The sequence below is a fragment of the Narcine bancroftii genome, chromosome 14 (genome assembly GCF_036971445.1).
Source record: "Narcine bancroftii isolate sNarBan1 chromosome 14, sNarBan1.hap1, whole genome shotgun sequence".
In the NCBI taxonomy this organism is placed as follows: Eukaryota; Metazoa; Chordata; class Chondrichthyes; order Torpediniformes; family Narcinidae; genus Narcine; species Narcine bancroftii.
Genome location: NC_091482.1, coordinates 25509696 through 25534619, shown reverse-complemented (window position 1 = coordinate 25534619; position 24924 = coordinate 25509696). Strand labels below are relative to the sequence as shown.

General features: G+C 41.6%; 1 protein-coding gene across 4 annotated transcripts in view; it reads left to right on the top strand.

Moving 5' to 3' along the window:
• hpda (4-hydroxyphenylpyruvate dioxygenase a) overlaps positions 1-20838 on the top strand; it is a 41428-nt gene extending 20590 nt beyond the window's left edge. For all 4 annotated transcript variants that reach the window (XM_069911263.1, XM_069911266.1, XM_069911264.1 and 1 more), the window contains 9 exons: positions 5258-5340; positions 8097-8186; positions 9010-9116; positions 9779-9856; positions 12387-12549; positions 15224-15295; positions 17538-17660; positions 18613-18729; positions 20181-20838. In XM_069911263.1, the coding sequence (XP_069767364.1) occupies positions 5258-5340; positions 8097-8186; positions 9010-9116; positions 9779-9856; positions 12387-12549; positions 15224-15295; positions 17538-17660; positions 18613-18729; positions 20181-20294 (947 nt within the window). In that variant the 3' untranslated portion in view covers positions 20295-20838. The remainder of the gene's footprint in view (positions 1-5257; positions 5341-8096; positions 8187-9009; positions 9117-9778; positions 9857-12386; positions 12550-15223; positions 15296-17537; positions 17661-18612; positions 18730-20180) is intronic.
• The last annotated feature ends 4086 nt before the right edge of the window (positions 20839-24924 follow it).

Genomic DNA, 24924 nt, shown 5'->3' with positions numbered 1-24924 from the left:
TATGGAAGAAAAGGGAGCACATAAGCATACACAGTAACAGGGAGAATTGGTCGTGTTGTGTCAAAAGAGTTTTGTTCAACCATTTTAAAAGTGTAATGCTGATTTGGGGTATAACCTTAAGATCATTGAAGAGAACTTTCACTGGTAAAATTATGGTGGCCTCGTATTATTTTAACTGAACATTTTCTTCTGAAACACTATACTCTGCAGTTCTGTTCTAGTTTGCACTCTATCTTGGTACACATAACAATAAAACAATTCAATTCAATTTTTGCATGATATCCAGGCAAGTCAACCTGTACTTAATTCAATTCTTAAATAATCGTGAAGAATTGGTCCAAGGCTTGTGCAAAAACAAAACCTGGTGATGATTTGGACTAAAATTGTTGTGACAAACTTGGGTAGAGCTATTGTTAAATGGGCCATGATGAATTGTAATGCAGCCAAGGCTGGAACAGTAGAGGTCTACATTCTAAGAGTAACAATGAACTGAGTGGGAGTTTGTTAAATTCATGACCTGATTGTAGTATGGACTTCGAATTTTTGATGAAATGAGGTACCTAGTGTATTGAGAGAGCAATGATGAAAACAGTGCTTTTGTGCAGAATTATGAATTATATTAAGAAAGTAATGAATTAAGGTGATGAATCGGAAGTACTAACTTTTATTAAAAAGTGATCATGAATTGAGGCCATATGGCTGCCTTAAAGGAATGGGAATGTATTAACTGTGCTAAAAGAGTGGGGATGAATTGATGTGGAGATGGTGTTAAAATAGTGGGTACAGATTTTATTGAGAGATTGGTGTCAAAACAGGGTATTGTCTTTGTTGAAATGTTGATGACATTTTGAGAGAGTGTCCATCAAAATGTGATCATGAGTTGAAATGTGTTATGTCTCTTGGGTTACTTGGGAGGTTTCTTAAATAACTTAGAGATGCGGAAACAGAAAAGACTTTACTTACACATGCCTACCAACATGTAAGGAAAAACTATTCACACACACTTGTATACATACGCCACACAGTGGTGTACTACAGTTACTGCAGTGAGAAGGGTGTATTCTGACGTGGTAACAAAAATATTCACACTAATTGAGCAATTGAGTTCAAGATTTTCGTGGAATTAGGGTACTGTCAGCATTCAGACAATGATAACTTCAGTTAGAAAATGCTTTTGACTGCATTGCCAGGTTTTATCAGAACAAAAAACATGAAATCACATAATGATGAGTAACATATCAAGTTAAATTTTGTCAGAACTGAGAAAGAAAGATTAGACTGCCTAAAGAAATCTCTTGCCACATTGACCACATGCATGCATGTTTTCTGATTATGCGATAAGGATTTCTTCTTCCATCACCTTTTCATTAGTGAGGTCCTGGCTCCTTTCACTCTTGCAGTGAAAAAAATCTTCAACTTCCCACAAACCCTTATATTAATTACTTTAAATCTATAAGCCCTTTCTTTTCCAACTAAGGGGAAAAGGTCATTCCTATCTTTTGTATTCAAGTCCCTCTTAATTCTAGGCAATTCAATTACATTTCTCTGAAGATTCTCTGGGTCAAAGCAAACAACACATCCTATTCAGTCTTTCTTCATAAATATTAGTTTCCAGTTATCATATCACCCTGATAAATCAGCCTGTGACACAGCCACATTTTTCCTGTAATGTGACAACCAGTATTGTACTCAGTACTCAAGCTGTGGTCAGTGTTGTTTACAGAGCTGATGTTAAATTTGTCATCATACACGTTGCAGAATGGACATATACGTCAATATTCTTACATGCTGCTTCCGAACAGATACTTGTAAAGAAAAACTAAAATAGCAAACTAATTGAATTGAATTAAAAGAGACAATAAATATATAAGATAGCTGTAAATCTTCACAGTAATTTAAGGAAGGGGAGAGCAATAATAGTGATCAGTTAAATTTAACATAAAAAAAAAATATAAAATGGGAGAATTAAGTTCAGGTGAAACCAATTGTACTTGACTTAGAAACGATTTTGCAAAAGTGGGGACTGGAAACAGATCCTTGAAGAAGAATCAGTCTCCGGCCAATGACAGGCATTTAACAAGGAGATTCAAGAAGTTCACTCTGAATAGAGTCCCACAAATAAAGGGTGGGACTGCCATATCTAATGTCCCGTGCATGACAAGGAACAAAGGGTAGGATAAAACCAAAAAAAAGGTAGCTTATGTCAGACAACGAAGGATAACTGCCGCAGAAATTCTAGACAAAGAGTGCAGTGGCAAAATATATCCCAAACTGTTAAAAGAAGCAAAGAAGGAGACTGTGGAGACTCTGGCGTCATTTCTCCCTGGCTACAGGAGTGGTGCCAGAGAACTGAACGTATTCATTGTTGCTCAGGAAGGGAAGATGGAATAACAAGAGTGATTATAAGCCAGTTCATTTAGTTGTAGGCAATTTCTAAGGGCCAGTATAAACGTTCATTAAGGTACAGATTATTCAAGGACATTGGAATCAATCTGTTAAGGGACTGTCATGTCGGACCAACTTTTAATTAAAGGTTTACATGGATTTTAGTATGCCTTTAACAGGGTCCCAGAAGGCACACTGATGAAATAAAGTAAAAGATGTGATAAACTGAATGTAAAGCTTGATGATTGATAGAAAACAAAGGGTAATAACTGATAGATCTCTTACAACAGGAATGCTGCTCCCACTGGAGTTCCGCCAGGCAGAGTATTCAGCCCCTTGCTCTTTGTTCCACATTGAGTATTAATGATTTAGCCTTAAATATAGGGGGGAGGGGGAAGATGAGAAAATGTTCAGATGATAAGAAATTGGCCAGATATTACAGTGAAGATGGTTTGGTTCGCAGGGCATGAAAGAGACAAATGAATAGAAATGGGAAGATGCAGTAGGAAAGCGGACACACAGTAAATGAAATAGTCCAGGACATCACAGGCAAAACCTTCCCCACTATTGAGTACATCTGCAGGGAATACTGTTGTCGGAGAGTAGCAGCAATCATCAAAGTCCTTCACCACCCAGCACATGCTCTGTTCTCGCTGCTGCCATCAGGAAAGAGGTGTCAGTGGCACAAGACTCACACCACCAAGTTCAGGAACAGCTGCTACCCCTCCACGGCAAACTCAATCAGGGATTCATTTAAGGATTCTTACTTGTGCACTTTATTGATTTTTGTTTTTATTCTCTCGGTATTGCAGTTTGTTTACATTTGTTATCTGTTTACAGTTTGTTTACATGTTTACGGTGTGTACAGATTTTCTTTGCACTACCAATTAGTCATAATTCTTTCACACCAGCAAGAAAAAGGAATCTCAGGGTTGTATGTGATGCCATGTATATACTCTAAAAATAAATCTGGTATCTGAAATGTGAACAGAGGGGCAATGGAATGTTTGTCCATCTATCCTTAATGTGGCAGGGCAATTCAATAAGGTGATTTAAAGCATACACCAGCATTCCGTCTAAGCTGTGTGCAGAAGCACACACGCACAAATGCGCACACATTGACTTTTTGAGCTTACGTACACAGACCATTTGTGCAGCTTACACGCACAGCTTAGAGGGAACACTGATGGTAACCCATTATAATTAGTTGGTGTAAAGAATATTATAAAAAATCACAAGAATTGTTAAGATTTACAGGCTGTTTGAACTATCGTGGGTAACTTTATTTTACCCTTATTAATGACAGAGTTATTTTACATTTGTCAAAAATTTGGTTACAAATTCATTCTTCCAATTCCCCCATTCTCTGAAAAGGTTTACAGTGCAATACCACTACAGTAGATTGCCCCTTTAATCATCTTTAGTTCTGTGGTGCTACCATTATGTGAATAGATGTATATATGTGGTGTCAGGGCTGGCCCACCCCCTGAAAATGTGACTCCTCCCTCCCAGATCTCCCCATAAAGGCTGTTATGTCCAAACCCCCCCCCCCCCCCACCACCTCAGTTCCTTGGAACTGGGCCAGCAACATAAAGCTGTGCTGACTCTTTAAGGTGATTAAAGTTTATTAATCATGATTCTCTGACTGATTGTGGTTGATTGGTAGTACAAGTTCAAGCTGTGACACCTCATTTGATGATCCTTGAATAACATTTCTTCTCTAAACTGTACTTGTTCTTTAGTTAATATCGACCCCCGCCCCCACTCCTTTATCCACTACCTCTTCTGAAACTCTAAAATTAGGAACGTCCAACCTCCATTCCTATCCTCTGTTGTCATATATTGTTGGTGTTTAGATATAGCCCATGAATTTGTGAATACGCATTCTGTGGTTATATTTTGAGCACCTGGATACAGCATGTGTTTATACACTGATGAATACTTGGTCTATTGACACAACTCTGGTGCTTGGATACCACCTGTATTAGTATAACTCTCATATTTGGATGTTGTTGGTATTGGTGCATTGGTGGGATATGTAGACAGTCTGTATTGCTACAACACTGATATTTGAAGTAACATCCAAGATATTTCAACGAGAATACTACAAACTGCAGCAAAATCTGCTTTGGAAATATTTAACGGAACTTTGTCACCTGAAGTGAAGACTGATCTGTAACATATGAGAAATTTGAGACCCAGTTTTTTTTTTCAGTCTGTGCATTCAGGTGGTTCTCACTCCAAGTTGGATTTTTTTTCTCCCACTCACTCCTCGCTGTCAAACTCTGGATGAATGTGATCTACTGATGTCCTGATTTGATTATTATTATGGTGTTTTTCTTTCCAGGAGTGGCTGTTCTGTCTAAATCTGCTCTGCAGGATGTCTACCTTAGCTGCTCTGACTCTATCTGCTTTGCAAGGTTCATGTCTGTGAACTCGGATGCATGTTTCGCTGCTGTGTGTGCTTTGCTGGAGCTTAAGGACTAGTCGTATATCAGGGCTATTTAAATTTTTAAATTTTAAATTTAAATTTAGACAGGCAGCACAGTAACAGGCCATTTCAGCCCACATGTCCGTGGCGCCCATTTACAACCCGTGGTACGTTTCGAATGGTGGGAACCCCTGGAGAAAACCCACGCAGAAATGAGGAGAACCTCCAAACATCTTACAGACAGTGTGGGATTCAAACCCGGATCCTGATCACTAGCACTGAAAAGACGTTACGCTTACCATGTCGCCCTTTTCCTTGCTTCTGGTTTTCCCCTATCTGTGTCACTTGGCCAATAGCTACATTACCATCTGGTAATGTTTACTATTTTGTTTTTCACTTTTCTTTGAACCACATTCTGACAAGCTGTGTTGTCTGCTTCAGAAATGACAGAACATTTAGGCAAACACGGGGATGGCGTCAAGGACATTGCGTTTCAAGTGGAAGATTGTGACTTCCTGGTTAAGGTATGAGCCAAATGGAAGGGGTATGAATCATTTGGAAACAACAATATCCTGCATCCTTCTTGGGGGATACATCGGGGGATGGGAAATAGTACTTTGGAAATCGTTTTTTTAATATATGGTGTCTACCCATTCATTTAAAACCAAGTCTTTGGAAGCAGGATTAGTGGCTCAGTAAATTTAAAGTAATAGATGGGGTGGTTTCAAATACGAGGGAGGAACGTAACTATTTAAATCCCAAGGGATAAAATATTAGAGAAATTCATGGGCGAAAGGTAGACAAGGCCAGGATCTAATGGCCTGCATGCAAGTGGTTGAAAGGAAATAGTTGAAGAGGCTATCAGAAGATTGGAAGATAATCGATGCGACTTTGTTCAAAAAATGAGGAAAACCAAAGGCAGGGAACTGCAGGCCAGTTAGTTTAACATCTATTGGTGCTTTTCTGTGTTCTTTCGTGAAAGATGTTATGTTAAAGGACCTTTGATTTTTTTTTGAACATTTTATTTTAAAGGACTCAAGCAAATATATACAAACAATATAAAGCATTTTCTTATCATACAATATAATATCTATATAATAAAAATAAAGCATTTTCCCCCTTCCCCAGATATTAAATAAGCCTTAAAAGGAAAAAAAAACCTAAAAATTAAAACATACATCGTCGGTACCACAACCTAATTCAGTCTCTTCTTTATTTGTCAGTCAGCATGGTTTGTATCTTAATATTTTTCTTGCAGGGGGTGGTATAGATCATATCTGTGCACCTATGTGCCTCAAGTTATGCTTCAATGGATGTCATTCTTCTTCATCAAGTTACAAGTAATCTTCTCCACATTCCATTGTTCAACCTGGCTACTGACAAACCAATCTTCACAAAATGAATTTGGAGTTTGGATAATCTAAAGTGTACTTCACTAATATCTCCCCGAAGGAACAATTCTGGGTCTTGTGGAAACTCCAGTTTTGTAATTTTTTTTAAGATGTCCCCCCAAGTCCACCCAGAAGGATCTCACCTTCGTGCATAGCCAGGTGGAGTGGATAAAGGTTCCAACCTCAGTTAACTGCACTGTGGTAAACCATCGTATGTATACATTTATCTATTTGCGCACACCCATTGGCCGACTATACCTGTGGCTCCTCCCACAGGCTCCTGAATAAAGGTGACTGTTCCACAGCCCCCTCTGAGTGTCGAGCAGCATAGGCGTGCCTTTGTTCCATAGCAAATAAAAGCCTATCTGTTTGGCCAACTTCAGTCTTTGGGAGTCATTGATGGTGCATCATGCAGATCTTGGCAGGCACAAGACTAACACAGAGAGCCATTCTCCCTGTCAACCCAAATTAATGATTTCCCTTTGTCTCCACTACAGTGCAAAAACAGAGTTCATCATCTGTATAAGTAAAACACTAAAGTCTGCAAATGCTGTGATCGTAGAAAAACAAAAATACGTGAGGAACTCAGCAGGTCTGGCAGTGACCATTGGAGGTAAAAGACATATGACCGATGTAAAAAAAAAACATTAAAAACACAAAAATTGGTTTATATATCTTTACTTGCTATGGACACTGGGAGACCTGCTGAGTCCCTCCAGCATTTTTGTGTATTTAACCATCGTCCATACGCCAGTTATTTCTATTCACCCTTTGCTGTGTAGCCAGTCTCTCATTTTACTTCTCCCCTTTCAAATATCCAGCACAACGCTAGCTTTCCAAGAGCATAATCTTGTCATTGGTTATCTCGCAATCTTCTGTTGATTCACTTCAATTTCTATATCCGTGCTTGGCCAAGACGTGTCCTGGATCACAAGATCTGTAAACATGAGCTGGAAGTCACCTATGACCGGAGTCCAAATGCAACTTACATTTACATAAACCTTTCACGTATAGCAGTATTCCAAAACATCTTCCGTTTACACAGATGCCGAGGCATTGAAGTAGGAAAGGGTACGATTATGGGAGCTGAGTCGAAAGTTGAAGAGGTAAGTTTTAAAACGTGGACATAGAAGTGGAGAGTCTTGGTAATGTGTGAAAGTTGCTTTGCGATTTGGGGAGCATTGAATAAAGGAGGCACACAGAAGATTAGTTGGAGGAGCAGAGCATTTATGATAACATGAGATTTCAGGAATGAGATAGTCCGACCATGAGAATTTAGAGATGGAGAGCTGGTAAAGGTCAATTGGGATGAGAATTCTATAACAAGTGTGTACGCTTCAAAATACCATGCAAAGGAAAAATTACACTAATGTCCAGGGAAATAAACTCTAGGCTGATCAGGGAAAGTGTGAGACTTTGAGGAAGACCAAGTCTGATGTTGAGACAAGAGATGAGTATCAGGCTGGCATGATGGAATTGATGTGAAATTTGAGGCAGAAGGCTAAACAGAATTACATGATTGTGAGATGCCCTGGTCCATACTGGGATGATGACCAAGGACAGGATGGCAAGGTTAGAAAGCTCATTGCAGGGCTGATGGCAAAGTCTTTCCATTGTTCGCTTGGAGGAGCAACGTCACACTGAAAGATAGCACTATCCAAATTTTACTTACATGTCAAACCTGAGCCTGCATTCACCACTTCTGCTGGCAGCTCGTTCCACACCATCATTCTCTTGGGGCTGTATGTTGGTGCCATTAAGCCATTGGAGTTCTAATATCAACCTGTCAGATTTACTCAAGAGCTTTTTAACCTTCATTTCTGCTGATGGATATCCTCTGTGCAGGGAGGGTCGAAGACAAAGATAACATTTTACTTCTGAATTTGTAGAAAGCAAAAGAATGTGGAGCTGTCATTGTGAAGGAGCCCTGGATCGAGGAGGATAACTTTGGCAAAGTGAAATATGCCATTCTGAGAACCGTAAGTATTGTGATAAATTTTGCATCAGATTCTTAGTTCCACATATATGACTGTAATGTTTCAACAATAGCAAGCACGTAAACTGTCTCTAGGAGTTTAATGGGAAAACCCATGACAGCTGCAATGTCCTCTGCCACTTTGACTGTTTCCAATTCCCTGGTCTCCACATATTCATATTCCCATTGAAGTACAGTCTCATCCCATTCTGGATGCTTCTTCCTTGAGCAGAGGTTAACCAGTCCACTGCAAGAATGCCCTTCTCTCAATTTCTCCATCTCCACCGCATCTGTTCCCAAGATGAGGTCTTCCAGTCCAGATCTTCTGAAATCTCTTCCACAAACGTGGCTTCCCCTCCACCACCATCAACTCGGCCCACACCCATACCTCCTCCATTTCCCGCTCAGCTGCCCTGCCCCCTCTGCCCCAGACACAATAAACACAGGATTTCGCCATGGCCTTACCTACCACCCCACCAGCATCTGCATCCAACACATTATCCTACGGAATTTCCAGCGCTTACAGCAGGATCCCACTGCAAGACACATCTTCTCCTCTCTGCCTTCCATAGGAACTGCTCCCTCTGTAACTCCAACGTGCACTCATCCCTCCCTACAAATCCCCCACCCCAGCATCTTCCTCTATGCTTGCAGGAGGTGCCACACTTGCACCCACACCTCCTCCCTCACCACAGTCTGAGACGTTGCTCTCAGATTATCTTTCTTCCTGCACTCCTCAAGCTTCTTGTCCAACATTGCAATTTCTGGCTTTGAGCAGGGAGCCTGAGATTTGGTCCTAATGCCTTTCGTTACACTCTTTCTTTCAGTATGGGGACACAACGCACACCTTTGTGGAGTATTTGGGTCCATATCGCGGTGTTTTCCTGCCAGGATACAAGGAACCCCTCTTCAGAAACCCACTCCTTCCCAAGCTGTGAGTGGATCAACATTTGGAAGTTTGGGGGACATATTAAATGTGGAAAACTCTTGTGATTTATAAGAGCGGCTTCTGGATTTCCTCAGCAAATTCTTGGCCATTAGTGTGAGTGGAAGTTTATGTTTGTAATGCCTCCAGTCTCTTATTGCTCATTTCGAACTTCCCTCAGCATGGCTTGAAGAGATTGTAAGTAAAAGAGTCCATTTAAGAAGTCACTATTTGATTGCATTGTAATGTCTACGTGAGGACCAGAATATTGTTTGACAGGTACTCAGAATTAAGGAGACAAAACGATGGATGTAGCTGTGTACTGTACTCAGGAACATACATGGGCATGATGAACTCACACGAGACACTCGTGTATATCACTGTCTCTTTACTTAGAGGAACACGGTACAGTAGCAGTTAGCACAACGCCTTTACGGCACCAGCAAACGGGACAGGGGTGTGAATCTCATGCTGCCTTTAGGAATTGGAACGTTCTCCCCATATCTGTGTGGGTTTTTCCCGGGGGCTCCGGTTTCCTGCCACCCTTCAAAAATGTGCTGGGGGTGTAGGTTAATTGGGTGACATGGACTCGTGAGCCAATATGGCCTGTTACCTACATTTTTAAAAATTTAAATTTAAAATATAAAAAAATACATGTCTCTCTGTTCCAGACCCTCAGGATGTCTGAACTTCATTGATCACATTGTAGGAAACCAGCCAGACGATGAGATGCTACCAATTGTAGAATGGTATGAGCCAGTTTCTCACATGCTATCTAAACAATGCTAATTTTCACAATTGATGGAGTGAGGGGAGAGTGGATTGAATAGTTTATCATTTGTGGGTAGCTTTGACTTAGAATTCTCATATAACACCCTTAATGACAATATGTTTAGTTATGTCGCACATGCTATAAAATTGTCCATCATTTATTTTTACAAAAGGCTTAAGACGCCAGGTCATAGGAAAAGGGTGGAACAGCAGTAGGAACAAAATGATGATCAAAATATAGTTGAGTATGACAGGGATAAGGAAGACCAGGTTTTAATAGTAGTTTTAAAGAGAACAAGGATCAGCAAGAAAATCTCCTGGACCAGATGGATTGCACCCTTGGGGTTCTGAAAGAAGTGGGCGTGGAAATTGTGGAGGCATTGGCAATGATCTTTCAGTAATCAATAGATCCTGGCATGATCCCGGAGGACTGGAAAATCACAACTGTCACCCCACTATTCAAGAAGGGAGGGAGGGAAGTGGCAAAAAGGAAATTACAGACCGGAGAGCCTTCGCCAGAGGTTGGGAAGATGTTGGAGTCGATTATCCAGGATGAGGTTACAGAGTACATGGAGGAACGTGACAAGATAGGCCAAAGCTGGCATGGTTTTCTTAAGGGAAAAATCTTACTTGACAAACCTGTTGGAATTCTTTTGAAGAAGTGACAAGCAAGCTGGAGACATTGTGAATTTGGATTTTCAGAAGGCCTTTCATGGATTGCTCCCCATGAAGCTTCTTCATAAGATACGAGTCCATGGTAGAACAGGAAACATGCTAGAGTGGGTGGAGCATTTGGCTGACAGGCAGGAAGCAGCGAGTAGGAATACAGAGAACATAGTCTGGTTTGGCTGCTGATGGTGTTCCACAGAGGTCAGTGTCGGGACCGCTTCTTTGTCTCTTGTATATCAACGATTTGATTTATGGCTGAATGGCTTTGCGACCAAGTTGGCAGATGATACGAAGGTTGGCGGAGAAGTAGGTTAGGGTTGAGGAAACAGGGAGGCTGCGGAAGGACTTTGACAGAATGGGGGAGAAGTGGCAAATGAAATACAGTGTCGGAAAGTGTATGGCCATGCACTTTGGTCGAAGAAATAAACAGGCAGACTATTTTCTAAATGGGGAGAAAATTAAAAATACCCAGATGCAAAGGGACCTGGGGGCCCTTGTGCAGAATACCCTGCAGATTGACTTGGTGGTGAGGAAGAAAAAATACAAAGCTGGCATATAAAAGCAGGGAGGTGCACTTGAGGCTTTATAAGGGATTGGAGTATTGCGAGCAGTTCTGGGCTCATCATTTAAGAATGGATGTGCTGAAGTTAGAGGGGGTTCAGAGGAGGTTCACAAGGATGATTTCAATCATGAGCAGATCCATTTTCCCATAGATTTCGGGAATGAAAGGGTTATCATATGAGGAACATTTCACGAGATTAAGGGGGGATTTCATTGAAACATTTTGAATGCTGAAAGGCGTGGGCAGAATAAATGTAGAAAGGTCGATTCCCTTGGTAGGAGAGTCTAGGACATAGATTCAAGGGGGCCCACTTAGAACAGAGATGCAGAGGGAGGTGAATCTATGGAATTTGTTGCCACAGGTAGTTATGGAGGACAGGTCATTAGGTGTTTTTAAGGCAGAGATTGATAGGTTCTTGATTAGCTAGGACATCGAAGTTTATGGGGAGTAGGCTGGGTAGTGGGACTGTATGGGAAAATGGATCAGCTCATGAAAATGGGGCAGACTCGATAAGCTGAATAGCCTGAATAGCTCCTTATGTCTTACACTTTTAGCGCTTTGGCCTGGAAACACTCAGCAGGTCAGACAGCATCCATAGGTTGAAATATTCAGTCTGTGTTGAGAGTAAACGGGATGAATTAGAAGTTGAGAAGAGTCTAGTTGAATTAGAGTGACAGACATTGAAGGAAGAGAGTCTTTGTCTGGACCACAGATGATAGATTTTATCCTTTTAATGTTATGTTGAAGATAAAAATGTCACCTGACGTTACAGGTGATCATTTGGATGGCACATTCTACACTGCAGTCTGGACTATAAACTACCCAGAGAGGATAAGGCAGGGAAGTGTTGGACAAGAACCTTCAAGGTGATGGACCACTCTAGGTCATAATTGTAAGAGTGCTTGCACTGGAGTTCTTAGTTTTCTGGAATTATAGGCAGATGTAGGATTCCGCACACTCAAGACTATCTGAGAAATTCCAGCAACTTATATGGAAAAAACAAAGAAAAACGTAAAACATACAAATAAAAATAGGAAGTGATTGAAATAGGTAAAATCTCTGGAGAGATGAAAATAATGGTAAAGTTTCAGATCGAAATTTTCAGTACCATTTCTCTATCAGTTTCTGCCCAATAGAGTAGCCTTCTGTGTTATCCATTGCAGCGGGATGAACAGCAGGGACCATTTCCACAGGTCCTGTCTCCCACAGCTGAAAAATTATTCTTGTTGTGAAGAGGGAATGATTAATTTATGTGAACTTTGACCTTTTTTGCTCAGGTACCAGAAATGCCTGCTGTTTCACCGCTACTGGTCAGTGGATGACAAACAGATCCACACAAATTATAGCTCCTTACGCTCCATTGTCGTGTCCAACTACGAGGAGACCATCAAAATGCCCATCAATGAGCCAGCTGCTGGAAGGAGAAAATCCCAGATCCAGGTATGAGCATTGCCCACTGCCTTTTCTACCTGTTTTCCTTGAAATAGTGGGCTTAGGGCTGGTTAAAACTGGACACAGCTTCTCGCTGGTGGGATGGAGGATTGAATTACCTAATGTAATTGATTAAATCAACAAATATAGAGAGCCAGTAACAAGTGGATAGCTGAAATCTCAAGAGGGGTTAAAATGAATGTAATAACATATAACATAACATAACAATTACAGCACGGAAACAGGCCATTAGGCCCTTCTAGTCCGCACCGAACCAAACACCCCTTTCTAATCCCACCTCCCTGCACAATGCCCATAACCCTCCATGTTCCTCTCATCCATATACCTGTCCAACCTTTTCTTAAATAATACAATTGACTCCGCCGCCACTATTTCTCCCGGAAGAGCATTCCACACAGCTACCACTCTCTGAGTAAAGAAGTTCCCCCTCATGTTACCTCTAAACCTCTGCCCCTTAATTCTTAACTTATGTCCTCTTGTTTTAAACTTTCCTCCTCTTAACGGAAATAGTCTATCCACATCCATTCTGTCTATCCCTTTCATAATCTTAAATACTTCTATCAAATCCCCTCTCAACCTTCTACGCTCCAAAGAATAAAGACCCAATCTGTCCAATCTCTCCCCATACTCCAGATGCTTAAACCCAGGCAACATTCTGGTAAACCTTCTCTGCACTCTCTCCACTCTGTTTATATCCTTCCTATAATTAGGCGACCAGAACTGCACACAGAACTCCAAATTAGGCCGCACCAACGTCTTATACAATCTCAACATCACCTCCCAACTCCTATATTCCATGCAATGATTGATAAAGGCCAGCATACTAAAAGCCTTCTTCACCACCCTATTCACGTGAGTTTCTACCTTCAGGGAACGATGTACCGTCACTCCTAAATCTTTCTGCTCTTCTGTATTCCTCAATGCTCTCCCATTTACCACGTATGTCCTATTCTGATTCTTCTTACCAAAATGAAGCACCTCACACTTATCAGCATTAAATTCCATCTGCCATTTTTCAGCCCACTTTTCTAAGCAGCCCAAATCCCTCTGCACTCCTTGAAAACCTTCTTCATTATCCACTATTCCACCTATCTTAGTATCGTCTGCATATTTACTAATCCAATTCACCACCCCATCATCTAGATCATTAATGTATATAACGAACAACAATGGGCCCAATACAGATCCTTGAGGCACACCACTGGTCACCAGCCTCCAACCTGACAGACAATTATCCACTACCACTCTCTGGCCTCTCCCCTTCAGCCAATGTTCAATCCATTTGACTATCTCAAAATTTATACCCAAAGACTGCACCTTCCTAACCAACCTTCCATGTGGTACCTTATCGAAGGCCTTACTGAAGTCCATATAGACAACATCCACTGCGCTACCCTCATCCACATTCCTAGTCACCTCTTCAAAAAATTCAATCAGATTGGTCAAACATGACCTTCCTCCCACAAATCCATGTTGAGTGCTCCTGATCAGACCCTGTCTATCCAGATGTTTATAAGTACTATCTCTAAGATTTTTCTCCATTAATTTACCTACCACAGACGTCAAACTTACAGGCCGATAGTTGCCAGGCTTCCTCCTTGAACCCTTTTTAAATAACGGAACCACATGCGCAATGCGCCAATCCTCCGGCACTATCCCCATATAATGATGGAGTTATCTTATGAGGGGAGATTGAATATAATGGGACTGTTCTCATAGGAGTTTAGAAAGATGAGGGGGATATTTTAACATTGTAAAAGAAATAAAGAGAGAATAAAGAAGTTAAACAAGAAAGTCTGCAGGTGCTGTGATTGTGGTTTCATGCACATAAGTGCTGGAAAGCCTCAGAAGATCACTCAGTGTTCTTTGTGGCAAAGATACATCACCAATGTTTCGGCTGTGAGTTATGGGGCAGAGAATCAGGAAGTTGTTTCCACCGGTAGGTGAGACTAGAATGAGGGGGCACGGTTAACATAGCAGTTAGCACAACGTTAGCCAGCAATCAGGACCAGGGTTTGAATCCCGCACCGTCTGTAAAGTGTAGGTACATTCTCCCCGTGTCGAGTGGGGTTTTCCCGGGGGCTCCATTTTCCTCCCTCTTTTCAAGATGTTCAGGGGGTTGTAAGTTAATTGGGTGTAATTGGGCGGCCAAAATGACCTCTTACTGTGCTGCATGTCTAAATCTAAATTTTTTTACAAGTAAAAATTTAGTAGATTAGGCTTAAGACAGAGATGGGGCAGAACTGCTTCTCCCAGCCAGTAAAGAAGCAGTGGAATTCTCTGTTCAAGAACACAGTAGAGGCTGCCTTATTTAATGTATTTAAGGACAGATTTTTTTTAAGAATAGAGGAATTCAGGGTTATGGGGAACAGTTGGGGAAGTGGAGCTGAGCCCATGGCCTATTCCTTATGTTCTCCAACCCTAATTCTACATTGCACCTTTGGTTGTGCAATTGCTGTTACATTCAGGCAGGTATGTCAGAGGTGTCTGAAATTTGTGACACTTGTTCAGTGTTTCTTCCAAAATCTCAGCAACCAGTTGAATGTTGCCACAAGGAGCAGCAATGTTCAATGAGAAAGCAGAGGAAGGGATGGCAATGAAACCCACAGCATTGAAATAGGAAGATTGTTTAACTTTGTGACCTTATGTGCTCTATCCACAGGAATATGTGGATTACTATGGTGGAGCTGGAGTGCAACACATTGCTCTCAACACCTCTGACATCATCCAAACTGTAAGGCATATGCTCATCTTTCCACTGTATTTTATCCAAGACAGCCAGGGTGGCATTGCTCTGTTCTGTATCATGTATTCCTCGAGTCGAATGGAGAAAACACCATTAACGGCAAACAGTCTCCGATCATTGTTCCTGTTTGTATGGCTCATCAGAGCCATTTTCGATTATGTATTGATGGCCAGTGGGGAGGCACTTTTTTTAGGGTGTCTGATGAGGAATGCATGTTAAATTGCAGTTCCCGTCCTGGTCTTGTAGAAGCTCCAAGAATCTCTAAAGTACAAAAGGATTGTGTAGCTTTTGGTTTAAAATTCTTGGTCAATAGCCACGGAAAGCCCTTGGTCAACCATGTATCTTGTTTGACAAATATCGAGCTGTAAAACTGGCATGTTAATTACGCCAGAATTATAGGTTTGGATCTACTGCATAGAGGGCGGTGGGGGGGTGGAGGCGGAGTGAGTCTGAAGATAAATAGTAGCAGGCTCACGCTGCATCTGTGTAAAACACGAGTTTTGGGACCTACAAGAATACTCTGCCTTCTGATCACCATATTGCAAGATATGATGAGGATTTAGGAGGGTGTTTTCATTCACGCAGGATTTATGAGAAATAAATGGCAAGATTAGGAATATGTTCTTAGCTAAAAGGCCTAGACAAGGTAGCAGCAAAGACGTATTTCTCTTTTGAGACAAATCAGTAACTAGAGCAGATGAATGGATTGCCGAATCCAAGGAATAAGTTTGGTTTGGCATTTTCACATATGCAGTGCCAATAAGGTTAACGGTCATCTATCTTGGGGACTACCAAGTGGATCTGAAATTTTCTCCTCAGACTGTCTAATGGGGTTGCATTGAGGTATGGTAGTAAAAAAGCAATGGAGAAAAACCCTCACCAACTTCAAAGGTATCTGATAAGAACTTCAGGAATTATAACCAGTAGAGTAATATATAGAAAATTGGGAACCAGGATTTATCTGAAATCCACTCATACCAGGATGAGCTGAAAGTCTCTAAGATCCTCTGATTCACCATTTGTCTCTGTCATTTATTGTGCAATTAATTTCTTATTGCATTACCTGATGAGAATATTCAGGCCATCAGGTTTATGTCAGCATGGGGAATCCTCTTTCTCCTCCCCGTACCCTAAATTTATTCCCTCTCACATGCCCACAAAGAGCCCTTTGGTTCTTTTGCCACTTATCCATACAAAGGGATAATTGACAATAATGAACCTATAAGCATCTTTTTGGGATGTAGAATTATAACACCTGGCAGAAACACACACTGTCATGGGGGAACATGCAAACTCCACACAGACAGCATTCTAAGTCAGAATCAAACCTGGGCTGCCAAGACAGAAGATTGAACCTTAGTCATGTCGACGCAGCCATCTTTCACAAGTACACCTTTGGAAAGAATGTCCTCTGCTGGCAGCAGTTGGAACAACAAAAATCCATGTCTGACCTCTCGTGTTCACACCAGTGTAATTTAAGCCAATGGTAAAGGACAGAAAGTTTTAAGGATACATGCTGCCCCAAGACCCTCAACTCAGTGACCATTTCTTCTTATGTGGCACCTGATGAGTTCATGTTTGATATCCGACTGTGGATCTGCTCATATCCTCAGCCACCTATCTACACTTTGCACCTCAACAGGAAAGCCAGGTTTGGGGTGGGGGTGGGGGAGGGAGGAATGTATGTGTGTTATATATACACTTGGAAGCCTTATCTGCAGGTCACCTTTTGTCAAAGGATACCGAAGCCCGTATATTTTCGATGTACTTCATTGATTGGAGATTCTTTTTGGAACATTGTGAAGGGCAACCATATCAGAATTTTGCATGCTTTTTGCAAGTTAACAAGGGTCAGAGGCATCTTCAAGTTGTAATTCAGATTTCTTGTAGATTGTTGAAAACACATGTGGCAGAAGACAGACAATGTTAAAAAAAAAATCTTTACCAACCTCCTATCATGTAGGTACAAAGGGTGTCACTTAGCATTCAGCTGTCTCCCAAACCTGACGATTATAGATCACAGTGATATTGTCGCTGTGCTGTGATTTGTGACGCGAGTCCCCTGAGATTGTGCTCAGAGACACTGATATTGCCTGTGTGTTCTCTGTGGCTGTTACCCTGCTGTCATTCCGTGACCATGGTCACTATCTTTATATAGTACTTTTAAGGGCAGGGAGAAACGGAGAGTTTGTTTGACATGTTGCTGATTCCTGCTCCCAACCGTTGACAGATTACAAATTTGAAAAGCCGTGGGATAGAGTTCCTGAACACCCCGGATTCGTACTACCATCAATTGAAAGAAAATCTAAAGACAGCAAAAATTAAGATTCAAGAGGACCTGAAAAAGTTACAGGTACATTTGAACACACAGATTCCAGGTCCTTTCGTGCCAAGTACGAAGGCATCCCTCGGCCAAATATTTGACAGACTTAGCAATGAGGAAATTACCCCTCACCACATTATACACACAGAATACTGAGTGGCACTGGAAATACTGAGGTAAACTAAATCAAATGAGATAATAGTTTACCATAATACTGGAGGAAAGAGAAAATGGGTGGGGTATTGTTCCTAGAAGTCTATTCCATGTTTTTCCATAAAGTGCTTCAAGAAACAGGAGTTGAATAGAAATTTTTTTTTCTCCACAAATCGTTATCTCAGATTTTTGGGATAATGGCTTGCAAATTGCTGCTACGGCAGAGGTGTTGGGGGGGGGGGGGGAGGAAAGGGTGCAGAGGAAGAGAAAGAGGATGGTTTGCCAGTGCAACAAACCCCTTCTTCGATAAAAGCAGGATAATTTCTGTTGAAGAGTGCAGTTAGTGGAGGATAGACGCACATAAATTATGTACACCTACAGCAATGTGGTCACCAAGCTGGACTCCAAGGCAGAAATGCCCAACTATCTCCATTTTGGCTGACTACTTGTATCAGGTAACAGAAAGGAACCCTGCCCTTGGAAAAAATACCTTCCATTGGTGTTTATTTTATGACACTGTCAATAAGGAAAGCAAATCTTAACTATGCAATAAGAAAAGCAGTGCTAATGCTTCCATAAGGGAACACAATCTAGTGAAGTGATTGTGGACCTTAGCGACAGAGTCAGAATGAATGGGAACAGCTGCTTTTGACATCTTAATGGCAGTTGAGGTCTTCATGGAACTGGAGCCTCCCATAATAGATTACCAGCTAGCAACCCATTTTAATGTGCTTGGAGAAAGTAAATCATTTCATTTTCTACATAGCACTTGTTATAATAGCAGTCTAATTCCATGACTGGGAAACTTCTTGTTGCTTTGTCGGAACAGGATCTCAAGATTCTTGTTGATTATGACGATAAAGGCTACCTGCTGCAAATCTTCACCAAGCCTGTCCAAGACAGACCCACACTCTTCCTGGAGGTGATACAGAGACATAATCACAATGTGAGTATCATCCGTCAAATTCCCCTCTACATATATTGGTTACAACTTCAAACCCGATTCTTAGATTCATCAATAAGTGACACTTAAATTGGTGTCTTGGAGAGTGAGGAAGTTTGAGTTTACCACAGGATCTAGATCACTTGGGGAAATAGGTCAAGAAATGGCAGGTGGAACTTAACTCAGATCAGAACTAGGTGATATTTTGAGGAGTCAAACCAGGGCAGAACTTGCACAATAAATGGTAAGGCCCTGGAGAGTGCAGTGGAACAGACATAGTTCCCTGAGAGTGGCCATGCAAGTAAACAGGGTGGTGAAGGCGGCATTTGGCTTATTTGCCATCATGGGAAAGGGAATTGAGTACAAGTGCTGTAAAATTCTGACTCAAGGAGCTACATATTCCAGCTCTTCTTTCTTGTGCACATGTACAGGGCAATGTGCAAGGTCCATTTAGCTGATGTTCTTTATCAATAAAAGCTTTCATAATTCTGTCATTTTATTTAAATGCCTGTGAACATGCAAATTAATGCTATGCATCTTCAATATATCAATCAGAAGCAATCATTTTCTTATTCAATCTCATTCCAATCCTAGAATACCAGCAAAAATTAGTATTTCCCACCAGTTTCCAAGTAATCCAGGCTTCTCCTTGGCCTAACCCATCACCAGATCAGGGTTAGTGCACATCACAGGGACATTGGGGCAGGTGGGCTCATCCTGAAGAGGCCTTTGCCATGCCCATGGGCAGAGTCTTGCTGTGTCCATGGCAAGCTGGAAATGTTACTCAACTTTTCTGAACAGCAGCTGATGTTGAAATGGGGAAGGTGGGGTGGTGACACTGGGCCCCCAATGACAATCCAGCACCTGTCACTGCAGTCACGCCTATAACAGCAAGAAAGTCAGCAAGGTTTCTCCCCCTCTGTAGGCGTTGCAGTCTACCTACCAGAAATAACAATAGAAATGACTCTTTTGAGTGAACAGGGACTCTTGATGCTTTTGCCAGCAATAAATCACAAAATTCTGTGGTTGAAATGAAAACACAAGATGCTGGAGAAATTCAGCAGTCCAAACTGTGTCCTTGATGCAACAAAGGCAGAAATATATAACTGACGGTTCAGGCTTGAGCCCTTCATAAAAGTTTTTACCAGAGGTTTATTGAGCGGTTATGCTCAACTTAATACCAGGGCACTCTACCAGGCAGCTCATAGAAACAAAGGGAAAAGAAATATGCAGGTAAGAAAAAAAACAGATCTTACTGGACAATAATTGGTGGTACATCCACCACAATAACATGGGATAGTCACCAATGTCGCACTGTGGATTCAATCTCTTGTTATAGATGGGACATTAGAAAGCTTCAGTCCATTTGCCTCAACATGGATCCACCAGGAACATACAGCTGTCAAGTATCTTTGAATAATATCTAACAATACATGTTACTTTTCTGTTTGAAGGGCTTTGGGGCCGGAAACTTCAAGTCACTGTTTGAAGCCATTGAGCTTGATCAAGAGGCAAGAGGAAACCTCACCGTTTACACAGCCACCAACAATATGCAACCATTTTACTGATCTAATTGATCATAAAATCATGGCACATGCTCAGAGAGCTTCTGAATGCTGTTAGTTATAGAAATTCTTCACCTTCTTTAGCTCCTCCCAGAGTCTTCTCAAACTTAATTCCAAGAGTTTTGACACATAATCACAACTTTTAATTCTGTCTTTCCCAGCCTTGCTGGACACATGGACATATTTACATCATGCATTTGATTCTCCCCCCAATGCACCCACACCTAGTCATGCCTGCACCTACACGTACTTTTACGCACATGTCCACTCACCTGCATCACACAGACTTCAACAACGTCGCACTAGCAACATACATCCCCTCCTCTGCACAGAGGCATGAACACACACACACACTGACAAAAACATACACGTGCACAGCAAATGGAGCAAAAACATCTCCCCCTTCACCACTGAATTTAACCTGTGAAATTAGTATATTTAATAGACAAACTATCTGGTCGACCAATTTCTGATTTTCTTTACTTGAACTTGTGCAATTTGAATACATTTGGGGATTATTGCCAATTAAAACTTGTTAAAAGATGGATTCTGTGGTTTGTCCAGCCATGATTTGTGATACCTCATCGATTACAATTTATGAATTCTCCAACCCACCCAAAACAATGTGCTCTCCTGGGAGAGGTCGGAACCCAGACTTTGACAGTTATTGGGGAATCTCACTATGGCTCTTGTATCACCAACCTAGCTAAAGCAATTGAAGAACTTTGCAGCTTGGTGGAAGGTCGTCTAAACTTATCTTCACAAAATGCTCCAAATTAATCTCCTTCCTGGAGTCCACTGGCATAAACAAGCAGTAGAGTCAATGGTTATCTGTGGTACTTGTCTGGTTCAAGATTATCAGTGGTCTGTTGGAAACAAAGGGTGATACAGTTGGCGTAGCACAAAGCCTTTACAGCACCAGCGATTGGGACTGGACCTATGTTCGAATCCCGCGCTGTCTGTAAGGAATTTTCTGTAAGGAATTTGTTCTTCTCCCTGTGTCTGTGCGGGTTTTCTCCGGGGGCTGGGGTTTCCTCCCACTGTTCAAAACGTACTGGGGGGGGGGGGTGTAGGTTAACGTTTAAAGGGGTTTAAATTGGACAGCAAGGACTAATGGGCCAAAATGGTCTGTTACTGTGCTGTATGTCTAAATTTAAAATTTAAATTTAAGATAGAGGCAATGAAGTTAAAATTCATTATTGTTTATAACAAGTTGAAGTAATTATAAAATTGTGAGTTTGATTTTAAAAAAATGAAGACGGAATGACAAATTTGACTGAATGCTTAAAGCAGTGGTTCTCAACCTTTTTCTCTCCACTCACATACCACTTTAAGTAATCCCTATGCCATCGGTGATCTGTGATTAGTTTTGCTTTGGCTTGGCTTCGCGGACGAAGATTTATGGAGGGGTAATGTCCTTGTCAGCTGCAGGCTCGTTTGTGGCTGACAAGTCCGATGCGGGACAGGCAGACACGGTTGCAGCGGCTGCAGGGGAAAATTGGTTGGTTGGGGTTGGGTGTTGGGTTTTTCCTCCTTTGTCTTTTGTCAGTGAGGTGGGCTCTGCGGTCTTCTTCAAAGGAGGTTGCTGCCCGCCAAACTGTGAGGCGCCAAGATGCACGGTTTGAGGCAATATCAGCCCACTGGCAGTGGTCAATGTGGCAGGCACCATGAGATTTCTTTAGGCAGTCCTTGTACCTCTTCTTTGGTGCACCTCTGTCTCGGTGGCCAGTGGAGAGCTCGCCATATAACACGATCTTGGGAAGGCGATAGTCCTCCATTCTGGAGACGTGACCTACCCAGCGCAGTTTGATCTTCATCAGCGTGGATTCGATGCTGTCGGCCTCTGCCATCTCGAGTACTTCGATGTTGGAGATGAAGTCGCTGCAATGAATGTTGAGGATGGAGCGGATACAACGCTGGTGGAAGCGTTCTAGGAGCCGTAGGTAAGCGTATACAGAGCCGTTGTCATCCCCACACTCCTGTTCGGCTCCGAATCATGTGATTAGTAAGGCATTGCTTAAGGTGGTATGTGGGTGGGAAGGGAAGGTTGAGAATCCCTGCTCTAGACCCAATTGTTCCTGAAATATTTTGCTTGAGAAAAATTGTCATTGACCCATTTCTTTTGGAGTTATGAAACTGTGCACATAACGAGTCATTTAGGTACGATTAAAACAGTGGTTTTCAAAACTTTTTGTTTCCACCCACATACCCCTTTAAGCAATCCCTTACTAATGACAGAGCACCGATGGCATAGGGAATACTTAAAGGGGCATGTGAGTGGAAAGAAAAAGGTTGAGAACCACTGGCCTGAACTTTATTAGGTCTCCATACAAAACTTTATCTCAAATACAGTGTCCAATTTTACAGTGTCCTGGAGAATATCTGAATATGGCTTAATTTAAAAGCAACCATTACTTCTCGAACAGTATCCAGAGATTGGGTGCTACTCAGTTACCTGAAATAATTTGATTAACTTCCACAGTAAGTGAGGTATTTTCCTACAATTGACAGGGTTTTACTTCTTTACTGCTTCTCCAGGAGGAGGATGTAGATGGTAGATCTTTTTCCATTTCTTGAAGGAAAAAATTCCAGTGGCATCACCCATGGAGAAATACAGACCAGAGAAATAAAACTCTAGTTTATTTTAAACTTGGACATACAGCACGGTAACAGGCCCTTGTGGCCCACAAGCCCTTGCTGCCAATTAACCTACAACCCCTGTATGTTTTGAACGGTGGGGAAACTGGAGCACCTTGAGAAAACCCCTGCAGACACGAGAAGAATGTCCAAACTTCTTACAGACAGCGCCAGTTTCGAACCTGGGTCTCTGGCGCTGTAATAGCATGACGCTAACTGCTGCGTTAACCTTGCCGCTCATATTTCATTTTCATTCACAACTTAAAACACAAAATGTTAATACATTCCTCACAATGTTTTTATTAAAAATTAAAATCAATGAACTTCCATCAATAGGTTTCCCATTTATGCTTGCATAGAATTTGGAAGCTGGCATTAATGCCATGAATACAATTCAAGATATGGTTTCTCACAAATCTCAGCTTCTATTGGAGGGGAGCAAAATGGTTTTAAAAGTGGCCAGTCAACTGAGTTAGAATATTGTGCATATTTGATACAACCTGTTCCAGAACGCTGCTCACAGGAGACAATCCAACACATTGGCAGCACACTTGGTGTAGTGGTTATCACAACGTCTTTACAGAACCATCTGGACCGGGGTTTGAATCCTGTGCTGTCTGTAAGGAATTTGTACATTCTCCCTGTGCCTGTGTGGGTTTTCCCCAGGGGCTCCAGATTCCTCTCACCTTTTAAAAATGGGGTTAATGAGGTGTAAAATGGGCGGCATGGACTCGTAGGGCTGAATTATATATCCTAGCAATGTCTTCTGGAATGGACGATTCCCCATATCGCCACAAGCAATCTTAAAGGCTGAACACAAGGAACTAATTAATTTTTTTAAAACCTATTTATCAATTAGTCAAATTGAGACATTGTAAACAACGCATTTTGCTGGATATTTTTTCCTTGCCACCATATTCCCATCTTCAGGTAATGAGTGTCCTCAAGCTGGTGATACTTTTCAGTGAATTTGTAAGCGAGCAAAGCAGCTGAATCCAGTTCAGTCCCGTCTTATTTCACAAGATAGGTACATGCATTTTCAAGGCTCACATATAAATAGTACCTGGGGAAGGGACCCCGAAAGTGACAGTCATAAAATAGCTTTGAGAATGGTTGGGTGCTGGAGAGGTGGGCAGAGTTAATAATAGGGAAATACAATTACTCAATGTCGACTTGCTAACTTTCAGTTTTGAATTAAATAAACCTGTTTTAAATGAGAAGTGCCCAAAAATGTTAATTGAACACAAAAATCATTTTGCAAGTAGAAGCTCATCTCCATCTCGCTTGTGCATTATCGAATTAAAACTTTTCAAAGTGTTGCCAGCAGACTGACTACCAAAGCCATGATCTCATCCTCTGCCCTACCCACTTGCAAAGAGAGGAAAGCCCAACTCACAAAAAAAAGGCAGCTCTTGAGCTGTGGAGACAGGTTCAGGGAACAAAGATTTGTTTAATTATTGTGAAGAATGTGCATGATTCATGTTTCAGAAAGAATGAAGAGAGTGGACAAGTGGAAATGAATAAAATGTTTTACATTGAATAGAATCAGGGTCATGGTTTCAAACTCAGTAAAGTTCCTGCTCTGGGCTGTTGACTCGAGGTAAAACTGTCACCCGGTGAGCAGACAGACATTGGCGCTTTTAAAAACAGCAGATGAAAGATTCGCACTGTCAGAGTGTGGGTTTAAATTTCAGACAAGGTAAGGCTGAGGTTTCACATGCTTGGGACTTAGCAGTCTAATAATGGAAGTGCAGATTGTTGCATTAATCCAAGAGACTAAACAGACCTGTCATGTCTTTCACTCATTCTATAAACTATTCAGTCCTAATGGAAAGGCAAGCATTTCCCAGCATACGAAGGGACTGGCTGGGGCAATGGGGTAACTTTCTTGTTCTGTTTTCAGTAGTGCAATGGGACCTGTAATTAGAGCTGAATTCAATGATCACTTTTATCCTGGAGATGTGTAGCGAGGCATTCCATAGAACCACAAGAACAT